The 12,363-nt window shown below is 46.5% G+C and overlaps 1 protein-coding gene across 1 annotated transcript in view; it reads left to right on the forward strand.

The window, feature by feature from the left end:
* LOC141173496 (uncharacterized) overlaps nt 1–12,363 on the forward strand; it is a 251,025-nt gene that overhangs the window by 203,257 nt on the left and 35,405 nt on the right. Inside the window, exon 4 of the mRNA XM_073657880.1 lies at nt 4,108–4,199. Coding sequence (XP_073513981.1) covers nt 4,108–4,199 — 92 coding nt within the window. The remainder of the gene's footprint in view (nt 1–4,107; nt 4,200–12,363) is intronic.

The raw sequence follows: 12,363 nt of genomic DNA on the forward strand, positions 1-12,363 counted from the left end.
GTATATTACCTGTACTGTACAATATCACTACCTGTATATTACCTATACTGTATAATATCACTACCTGTACATTACTTGTACTGTACAATATCACTACCTGTACATTACCTGTACTGTACAATATCACTACCTGTACATTACCTGTACTGTATAATATTACTACCTGTATATTACCTGTACTGTATAATATCACTACCTGTATATTACCTGTACTGTATAATATCACTACCTGTACATTACCTGTACTGTATAATATTACTACCTGTATATTACCTGTACTGTATAATATCACAACCTGTATATCACCTGTACTGTATAATATCACTACCTGTACATTACCTGTACTGTATAATATCACTACCTGTACATTATCTGTGCTGTATAATATCACTACCTGTATATTACCTGTACTGTACAATATCACTACCTGTATATCACCTGTACTGTATAATATCACAACCTGTATATCACCTGTACTGTATAATATCACTACCTGTACATTACCTGTACTGTATAATATCACTACCTGTATATTACCTATACTGTATAATATCACTACCTGTATATTACCTGTACTGTATAATATCACTACCTGTACATTTCCTGTACTGTACAATATCACTACCTGTATATCACCTGTACTGTATAATATCACTACCTGTACATTACCTGTACTGTATAATATCACTACCTGTATATCACGTGTACTGTGTAATATCACTACCTGTACATTACCTGTATAATATCACTACCTGTATATTACCTGTACTGTATAATATCACTACCTGTACAGTACAGACCAAAAGTTTGGACACACCTTCTCATTTAAAGATTTTTCTGTATTTTCATGACTATGAAAATTGTACATTCACACTGAAGGCATCAAAACTATGAATTACCACATATGGAATTATATACTTAACAAAAAAGTGTGAAACAACTGAGAATATGTCTTATATTCTAGGTTCTTCACAGTAGCCACCTTTTGCTTTGATGACTGCTTTGCACACTCTTGGCATTCTCTTGATGAGCTTCAAGAGGTAGTCACCGGAAATGGTTTTCACTTCACAGGTGTGCCCTGTCAGGTTTAATAAGTGGGATTTCTTGCCTTATAAATGGGGTTGGGACCATCAGTTGTGTTGTGCAGAAGTCTGGTGGATGCACAGCTGCTAGTCCTACAGCTAAGTAAAGAAAAACGAGTGGCCATCATTACTTTAAGAAATGAAGGTCAGTCAGTGCGAAAAATTGGGAAAACTTTGAAAGTGTCCCCAAGTGCAGTTGCAAAAACCATCAAGCGCTACAAAGAAACTGGGTCACACGAGGACCGCCCCAGGAAAGGAAGACCAAGAGTCACCTCTGCTTCTGAGGATAAGTTTATCCGAGTCCCCAGCCTCCGAAATCGCAGGTTAACAGCAGCTCAGATTAGAGACCAGGTCAATGCCACACAGAGTTCTAGCAGCAGACACATCTCTTCAACACCTGTAAGAGGAGACTTTGTGCAGCAGGCCTTCATGGTAAAATAGCTGCTAGGAAACCATTGCTAAGTACAGGCAACAAGCAGAAGAGACTTGTTTGGGCTAAAGAACACAAGGAATGGACATTAGACCAGTGGAAATCTGTGCTTTGGTCTGATGAGTCCAAATTTGAGATCTTTGGTTCCAACCACCGTGTCTTTGTGCGACGCAGAAAAGGTGAACGGATGGACTCTACATGCCTGGTTCCCACCGTGAAGCATGGAGGAGGAGGTGTGATGGTGTGGGGGTGCTTTGCCGGTGACACTGTTGGGGATTTATTCAAAATTGAAGGCATACTGAAGCTGCATGGCTACCACAGCATCTTGCAGCGGCATGCTATTCCATCCGGTTTCGTTTAGTTGGACCATCATTTATTTTTCAACAGGACAATGAGCCCAATCTCACCTCCAGGCTCTGTAAGGGCTATTTGACCAAGAAGGAGAGTGATGGGGTGCTACGCCAGATGACCTGGCCTCCACAGTCACCAGACCTGAACCCAATCGAGATGGTTTGGGGTGAGCTGGACCGCAGAGTGAAGGCAAAAGGGCCAACAAGTGCTAAGCATCTCTGGGAACTCCTTCAAGATTGTTGGAAGACCATTTCCGGTGACTACCTCTTGAAGCTCATCAAGAGAATGCCAAGAGTGTGCAAAGCAGTCATCAAAGCAAAAGGTGGCTACTTTGAAGAACCTAGAATATAAGACATATTTTCAGTTGTTTCACACTTTTTTGGTAAGTATATAATTCCACATGTGGTAATTCATAGTTTTGATGCCTTCAGTGTGAATGTACAATTTTCATAGTCATGAAAATACAGAAAAATCTTTAAATGAGAAGGTGTGTCCAAATTTTTGGTCTGTACTGTATATCACCTGTACTGTATAATATCACTACCTGTATATTACCTGTACTGTATAATATCACTACCTGTATATCACCTGTACTGTATAATATCACTACCTGTACATTACCTGTACTGTATAATATCACTACCTGTATATCACCTGTACTGTATATTATCACCTTTTGTTTGTTACCTGTACTGTAGGTGGTAGGGCACATGGGCTACAGACTGAATTTGTGTTGAATAATCCTTAGATTACTTTTTATTTCTTACCCAGATTTTGGTCTTTAGATTTCCACAGGTACTGATACCCCTATTTCCTCAATTGTGCCTCTCAGTCCCACCCTGGTAGATTTCCCTTTAAGACAGGCATAGTCGTGTGGGTTACATGATTACTACACTTTTAACCCTAATCCGGACTTCAACTCTAATCATGTGTGGCGCCCCTGAGGGTTCGGTGGCCACAGAGGTACTGCATCTCACCCAGAGGTGTGGCATCCCACTCTCAGGTAAGGATGGAGTATGGCCCGGGACCCACTCACCCACATCCAATACACTCCACTTCAGGAGGGAAGGGCGAGATTGCTCCTAAGGGAGAGCACAGTCCCGGGCTGGAGGGTGGAACTAGGTAGAGAAGGTCGGTGGAGGAAGAAGATCAGTGGATCACAGACATAAAGGGTATAAAAGGCTGATAGAAACATCTAGAAGGGTCCAGTCCTGCTCAGAAGGGTCCATGCTCCTGGCTCCAGTGCTTGGAGCAGGAGTTCAGTGGAGAGAGAGGAGTCGGGCCTAGTCAGAGAGGCCCAGGAGGAGAGTGAGGAGAGGAGAGAGGAGCAGTGGGACAGGCTCCAGAGAGACAGAAGAGATCCCAGGGGCACGGCGAGTGCAGGAGGCCACCCGTGCGCCCGAATTCACATGGACGTGGAGGGATCAGGCCGCAGAAGGGGACCGGCCCCTAACTAGTGGAGAACAACCAGGCTCAGCTAGCCAACTGGAGGCTGCAGCATTTTCAAGGTGTTGCAGCCAAAACCCACAATTACATCGGAGAAAAGGTGGCCACATAGGGTCCAGGGGACTGAGAGCAAGTCGCCCAACAAGGCATGAGACCACTGGCTTGGGACACTGTGTGTGAGGCGCAGGGCAGAAGGGTGAGAGCCAGCGTAGAGAGAGATGACCTGGAAAGGTACATAGAACGGGGTCCCATCCAAGTGCTCCTGAGATACCTGAGAGTTTGCTGGATCACTACCCCGGAGGACACAGGGCGACGTGGGCGGTTGCACACCGGTAACTGTAACTTGGAGAACTTAAGAAATGTGAGTAAAACCTGAAGACTGCACCCCACTGTGTCCTTGAATAATTGCTGCGCCATCACCTGCATTACACAGCACCAACAACATCTACCTCCACAATTCTTCATATACTGCCCTGGAGCTAAGCTCTGCCTGTGGAGAGCTGAACCAACTCTGCTGTGTCACCATCAGCTCCAGTGGATCTGCACCGCAGCGGCGGCCCCATATAGCCGCATACCACAGGTGGTGTCACGAACATTATCTCTACAAACTTTATTCCACTTTTACTTTTCCTTTAATTATTTGACCGCCCGGGGCCACGGACCGGGTCACTGCCGCTGTGAAATCCCCAGCACCGACCGGCCCGGGTACTGAGTACCCCACGGTCTCAGGGGACGCGTCAACTGCACAGATCTGTAATCTTAACCCTAATTCATAACCTCTTCCATTTTAATTTGCAGGGGCAACTTTCAAGGAGAGAAGCCCTATACACCCGGAGAGCCCTGTTCATCCTGCCCCTCTTCACACATATGTGAAGAATCATTATGTGTGGGTAAGTACAGAAATCCATCAACTGTGTACAGTGACTATAAAGTGTTGGGACCTCGGTGCTAGGTATGAGCATATCAATCTGCTACGGATCGACTTTGAGTCAATTTTACTCAAATTCGCAGATCCCAGGAAGTTCAAACACTTTGGCCTCACATCATTTGACCACTTTTGAATTACAATCAGTGGGGACTATCATAGCTGCTAACAAAGATGAGAGAGTGAAAGCAGTGGCCATTTCATGGTTTTCCCGGATAGGGATAGTAGGTCAGAGTGCATGTCTCATTCTACAGTGAGAGTCAATATGACTCGTAATATGGAGGAACTGTACCTACAGAGTCAGTGTGACTGTGAATAGGGAGGTTGTGTAGCTCCAGAGTCAGTGTGATTGTGAATAGGGAGGTGCTGTAGCTGCAGAGTCAGTGTGACTACGAATAGGGAAGTGCTGTAGCTGCAGAGTCAGTGTGACTACGAATAGGGAAATTCTGTAGCTGCAGAGTCAGTGTGACTGTGAATAGGGAGGTTGTGTAGCTGCAGAGTCAGTGTGACTGTTAATAGGGAGGTGCTGTATCTGCAGAGTCAGTTTGACTGAATAGGGAGGTGCTGTATCTGCAGAGTAAGTGTAACTGTGAATAAGGAGGTTGTGTAGATGCAGAGTCAGTGTGACTCTGAATGGGGAAATTCTGTAGCTGCAGAGTCAGTGTGACTCTGAATATGGAGGTTCTGTACCTGCAGAATCAGTGTGACTGTGAGCTCATTGATTTGTGAAAACCTTTTGTAATAGCATCTTAACAGCATTTTCTTTTGTTCTTCACACACTGTAAACAAGGAGGGCATTTTAATATCCCTCTGTCTTAATTTTCGTAGAATCATATAATGTTAGAGTTAGAAGGAACCTCCGTAGTCATCGTGTCCAACCCCCTGCTCAATGCAGGATTCACTAAATCATCCCAGACAGATGTCTGTCCAGCCTATGTTTGAAGACGTCCATTGAAGGGGAACTCACCACCTCTCGTGGCCGCCTGTTCCACTCATTGATCACCTCACTGCCTAGAACTGGACTCAGGATTCTAGATGAGGTCTGACCAAGGAGAAGTAGAGATTGGCCAGCGCTGTCCTGAAGTACAAGACAGTCAGTGATAGAGTGATCTCGATACGACTACAATGAGCACTAATTCATTTCACAGTTATACAAGTCTAATCACCAACAACAGATGCCGAGGAGGAGGACAATGAACTATTCTACAATCAAGCCCAAGAGGAAAATGCCAAGACGCCAAAACAAGACTTACCCATTATCATGGGAGACTCTAAAGCTAAAATGGGCTACGATAAACATGGAATCATTGTTGGAAACTTTGGACTTGGTGAACGAGGCTTAAGGAAGATTCATTGACTTTGGTACAACAAATCAATAATGTCTATAGTAATTACCGTCTTCCAAAATAATAAGCAGAGACTCTACACATAGACATCACAGAATGGGGCCTATAAAAATCTGATTGACTACATATGTGTTCACTACAGATGGAGGCCATCAATCATTACTGTGAAAACAAGGCCAGAGTCAAGCTGTGCATACGGACTAGACAACAGGCCATTTACAACTTCAATATGACTAACATATGAAAAGTTTTTTGGACAACTGATTTACATCACTGGACAAGGATGAAAAACACCTGAGGAATTATGAACACACATAAAGACCATTATTACTGAGGAAGTGTCAGAATTCCTGTTGTCCTTCTACTGTTTGACCACTAGTGGCTGCTAGTGTTCACCTTAATAATTGTGCTGCAATCCCATTCCTTACCACTGGGGGCTGCTGTTGTGTCCTGCAATTGTCCTTTACTAAAATGGCAGATTCGGAACCTGTGGCATCCATCTTTTTTCCTGTTTGGGCCTACTTAAAGCCACATGGATTTCACTCATTCCTTGAGTATTGTGTCTAGCTGTTTAGTCTAGTTACAGTACCCAGCTCCTGGACTGTCTTACCCAGACTGTTCTCACCTATTTCCTACAACTACTTTGCTATATCCAAGAACATCTATAACCACATGCTGATCCAGCTCATGCTTCTTTGGCCACTGGTTTCCAGCGGTGTACACCAGTATCGCAACAGGAAGCCAGTGAGACAATAAACAAGAGGCAGAAGAGACCTCCGCAGCAATGGTTAACAGCTGAGACCCTTAAGATCATCGAAGAAAGATGAATGTCAAAAGCAAAAGGGTAACAAGCAGGCTACAGACAACATCAGTAAAAGACTAAAGAGAGCCATTCGAACAGACAAAGAACTTTATTACCAAAAGATATGTGCAGAGATAGAAAGCTAACATCTGAGAGGCTAGACCAGGAAAACATACCTAAAGATCAAAGAGATACAATGAAAGTTTCAACCAAGAGTGGACATGCTGAACCGCATCAACAGGAACAAACTAACTGAGCCAGAAAAAGATCAAGGAAAGAGTACACAGAGTACATCTACAAGAATGACTGTGATACGGGAAGAAACTGAGCCTGGAAATGATAGACAGCAGAACATCCTGAAAGACGAAGTCGTCGCTACAATAAAGCTTCTGTCAAAGCGCGTGAATGTGACAAATATTCCAATAGATAATAAAATCCTCTGAAGCAGCAGTTGATCATCACATGCTTTTGTCAACAGATATGGACAACTGGTAAATGGCCCAAGGACTGGACAAAATCCATGTTTATCACTATTCCAAATAAGGGAGATACTACTGACTGAGGAATACAGTATTGCGCTCATACCTCATGCCAGCAAAATACTACTGAAGATCCTACATCCTAACTTTGACAAAAAGCTGCCAGAGGAACAAGCAGTATGCAGACAAGGCAGAAGAACAAGAGATGTGATTGCTAACATTAAATGGATAATGGAAAAGGCCAAACAATACAACAAGGAGATCTATTTTTGCTTCATCAACTACAGCAAAGCCTTTGACTGTGTTTATCACCAGAAAATTTGCAATACCATGAAGGATATGGGTGTGCCGAACCATCCGATTGGCCTTATTAGAAACCTTTACATCGACCATGAAGCAACAGTCTGAACGGAACACGGTGACACAGCTTGGTTCAAAGTAGAGCGAGGCTTCAGACAAGGCGGCATCCTGTCACCATTTTCAGGCAGGCTGGACTTGCCAAAAAAAGAAGGAAACAAAATTGCTGGATGAATCATCCACAATCTTAAATATGCTGACAGTGCAGCATTGACAGAAACAAGCGTAGATGGGATGAAGGACTTATTATGGAGTGTCAAGATAGAAAGCTTAAACATGGGACTGAGACAAGACAAAGATTTTGACTACTGCCAGGTACAACACATTTGAGATGGACAGTGATGAACTGGAAGTTGTAAAGGACTTCAACCTACTCGAATCAATGATCACTCACGAGGCAGCGACGACATCGGAAGTCAATAGAAAAACAGCATTGGACAAATCAACTATGAAGTCACTGGACAATGTCTTCAAATCGGGGAACATTTCACTGGTGATGAAGACACAGCTTGTACACAATTTGGTCTTTTCTGTGCTAACATACGGATGTGAAACCTGGACGATAAAGAAACAAGACAGAAGAAGAATAATCACCCTCAAAATATGGTGCTCGAGAAGGATGCTATCAATGCCATGGATGGCAAGAAAAACAAACACATTAATCTTGGAACAAATCGGTGACACTGAGTGACTACTCATGGGCAAAGTGTGAGAAAGTGTAGTCAGGCGGCCCGAGGTCAGATACCAGGAGGACTCGTAGTACAGAGCGGTAAATCTAAGGCATGGCAGAAACAGTCCGGGGTCAAATGCCAGAAGGGTACGTCAAGACAAGGGAGTATAACAAACAAAGAGGCCAAGTCCGGGGTCAGATACCTGAAATCAGAGAGTGTCAAGAGCAGGAGGGATAATCTACAAGAATAATCACGACAAATCCTAGGTAAGGCAATAATGTCAGAGAAAAAAGACATAGGGCTAAGCAAACACACCTAAGTTAAGCAAAGCTACAACTGACACCGACTGCTAGCAGCTAGCCAACTAAATACCTTGCAAATGATTAAGGATGGCAGGCACCTGAGGAAACGCCAGCAGACTAAACCAGATTGAGCAGCAGGACTGTCAATAAAAATGTTGACAGCTCAGCACGCTCCAGGATCAGATTAGATAACTGGACTGTCACTCACAAAATTGGCAGTCCAGCACACTCCAGATTCCATAGGGCAGCTGAGCTGTCACTCACAGCGTTCCTTGGCCACAATCAATGTAGAAACCATGATAAAATCAGGCCAGACATGTCACTCAAAGCAAAGAACACCAAGCTACGACTTGGCTAGCAATCACTGAAGAAGGATATCATTGGTCAGAAGAATAGAAGGAACAAGGCGAAGAGGAAGGTCAGCAACCTTGATACAATCAAAATAACGGCAGAGAAGACTCTTGTGGATCTGTCTAGGCTTGTACAGGATCAATTTTCCTACAGATCGTTCATCCATCAAGTCACCATGGCTTGAGATCAAGCCAAAGGCCGTTGAATGAAAAATAATAATAATAAACTGTTCTACTAGTTCAATTAAAAGGGGTTTTTCCATGAACAAAGTGATCCCCGGCTGTAATGTCCGTATACTCTTTTGTGTCCTCCCCTGCCCAGGAGCTGTGGTATGACCAGACCATGCTCCTGCACGGTCAGACACAGCCATTACACAGTACACAGCAGGGGCACATTCATAATGTTACGCTCGCGCCCGGACTGACTGGCGTGAGCGGGATTAGTGATCCCACTGTACCAGGGGCGGACACAGACTGTAGTGGGCCCCTGTGCAAGAAATTTTGGGGGGGCCCCCCCTGCCCTTCATAAGGCAACAAAGTTATGTAATCATAACCCCCCATGTGCATCTCTCACCCCCCCATGTGCAGCTCTCATCCCACCCATGTGCAGCTCTCACCCCCCGTGCATCTCACCCCCCCGTGCATCTCTCATCCCCCCCATGTGCATCTCTCATCCCCCCCATGTGCATCTCTCATCCCCCCCATGTGCATCTCTCATCCCCCCCATGTGCATCTCTCACCCCCCCATGTGCATCTCTCACCCCCCCATGTGCATCTCTCACCCCCCCATGTGCATCTCTCATCCCCCCCATGTGCATCTCTCACCCCCCATGTGCATCTCTCATCCCCCCCAATGTACATCTCTCACCCCCCCATGTGCATCTCTCACCCCCCTATGTGCATCTCTCATCCCCCCCAATGTACATCTCTCACCCCCCCCATGTGTATCTCTCACCCCCCCATGTGCATCTCTCACCCCCCCCATGTGAATCTCCCATTCCCCCCCCCCACATGTGCATCTCTGATTCCCCCCACTCCTATTTAATTAATTGTATTTAAAAAAAATAAAACTTGTTATACTTACCCCCATGCGATCCCTGCAGAATCCTGGCGCTCGTCCACGTCGCTGCCACCAGGTTCTCCTGACGTTCGGCCATGTGACGGTGCCACATACATAGCCATCAGCTTTTGTTTTGGCCAAAAGATTTTTAAAGCCGCCACCACGATAAGGTAGACTCTTCTGGGCGGGCCCTACTCTAACCTATTAAAATTTTCTTAAAATATCCAATACTCTTTTTAGATATATTTTTATTTAGTTTTCTTTAAGGGAATGTGTCATATACATTTTTTTTTAAAATGACCAATAATACCACATACAGGGAATACCGCCACACCATGACCAGACCACATATTAACACAACATAGTGACCGAATAATACCACACAGAAGGGGGAAAAACTGCCACACCATGACCAGACCACATATTACCACCACATTACTAATATTACCACCACATTACTAATATTACCATAAGTGTCATTATACACGGGAGCTCTATACATGGTATGTATAACGTAAGTGTCCAGGTAATCTAGTGATCACCAGTGACATTATACACAGGAGCTCTGTATATAGTGTCAGTGTACAGGTAATATAGTGATCACCAGTGACATTATACACAGGAGCTCTGTATATAGTGTATAGTGTACAGGTAATACAGGGATCACCAGTGACATTATACACAGGAGCTCTGTATATAGTGTACAGGTAATACAGGGATCACCAGTGACATTATACACAGGAGCCCGGTACATAGTATATAGTGTAAGTGTACATGTAATACACTGACTCACTGGTGACGTCTCTAGGTGAAGTCCTTCATCTTCGCTTTTCTCCTTCATCCAGCACAGACCGCCATCACGTCTTCCAGCCAGGACTCGTCTCTGCATAAAATAACACAGTTATCTAGAGCACATTCTCCAACTTCTACATTACGCAGCTGAATACAGACGTGCATCCACCATCAATATATGGTTAGTTATTATGCAATCTACCATTCCAAATATAAATTGTTATCCACCACGTTGCCCCCATTAACTGTAAATAGGCACTTAATCTATAATTTAATTAGAACCTCTACTCTTTCCGCCAATTTGTTACCAGTCACACTCCTGCATCCGCAACACCCCCTACTCTATGCTTCCTGCTCCCCGGATTCATTATTTACATGCACCCCCTGCCCCAATTCATTATATTATGTCCGTGCTCTCCCCACCCCATCATCATTTATCATTTACTCTCCCCCACCCCACATTCGTTATGTGCAGCTCATTATCCCCCTACTCCCAATTCCCCCATGTGCAGCTCTCAAACCCCCCCATGTGCAGCTCTCATCCCCTCATGTGCACATCTCTCACCCCCTCCCCCACATGTGCCCCTCTCTCATCCCCCTCCCCCACATGTGCCCCTCTCTCGTCCCCCTCCCCCACATGTGCCCCTCTCTCGTCCCCCTCCCCCACATGTGCCCCTCTCTCATCCCCCTCCCCCACATGTGCCCCTCTCTCATCCCCCTCCACCACATGTGCACCTCTCTCATCCCCCTCCCCCACATGTGCCCCTCTCTCATCCCCCTCCCCCACATGTGCCCCTCTCTCATCCCCCTCCACCACATGTGCACCTCTCTCATCCCCCCTCCCACATGTGCATCTCCCATCTCCCCCCCACATGTGCATCTCCCATCTCCCCCCCCACATGTGCATCTCCCATCTCCCCCCCCACATGTGCATCTCTCATCTCCACCCCCACATGTGCATCTCCTATCTCCCCCCCCCACATGTGCATCTCTCATCTCCCCCCCCACATGTGCATCTCCCATCTCCCCCCCACATGTGCATCTCCCATCTCCCCCCCACATGTGCATCTCCCATCCCCCTCCACCACATGTGCATCTCCCATCCCCCTCCACCACATGTGCCCCTCTCTCATCCCCCTCCCCCACATGTGCCCCTCTCTCATCCCCCTCCACCACATGTGCATCTCTCATCCCCCCTCCCACATGTGCATCTCCCATCCCCCTCCACCACATGTGCATCTCCCATCTCCCCCCCACATGTGCATCTCCCATCTCCCCCCCACATGTGCATCTCCCATCTCCCCCCCCACATGTGCATCTCTCATCTCCACCCCCACATGTGCATCTCCCATCTCCCCCCCCCACATGTGCATCTCTCATCTCCCCCCCCACATGTGCATCTCCCATCTCCCCCCCACATGTGCATCTCCCATCTCCCCCCCACATGTGCATCTCCCATCCCCCTCCACCACATGTGCATCTCCCATCTCCCCCCCACATGTGCATCTCCCATCTCCCCCCCACATGTGCCCCTCTCTCATCCCCCTCCACCACATGTGCATCTCTCATCCCCCCTCCCACATGTGCATCTCTCATCTCCCCCCCCACATGTGCATCTCTCATCTCCACCCCCACATGTGCATCTCTCATCTCCCCCCCACATGTGCATCTCCCATCTCCACCCCCACATGTGCATCTCCCATCTCCCCCCCACATGTGCATCTCCCATCTCCCCCCCACATGTGCATCTCCCATCTCCCCCCCACATGTGCATCTCCCATCTCCCCCCCACATGTGCATCTCCCATCTCCCCCCCCACATGTGCATCTCCCATCTCCCCCCCACATGTGCATCTCCCATCTCCCCCCCCACATGTGCATCTCCCATCTCCCCCCCACATGTGCCCCTCTCTCATCCCCCTCCACCACATGTGCACCTCTCTCATCCCCCTCCCCCACATGTGCCCCTCT

The sequence above is a fragment of the Phyllobates terribilis genome, unplaced genomic scaffold, assembly GCF_046119375.1.
Source record: "Phyllobates terribilis strain yellow unplaced genomic scaffold, ASM4611937v1 Scaffold_1__5_contigs__length_1240528914, whole genome shotgun sequence".
NCBI classification, from domain to species: domain Eukaryota; kingdom Metazoa; phylum Chordata; class Amphibia; order Anura; family Dendrobatidae; genus Phyllobates; species Phyllobates terribilis.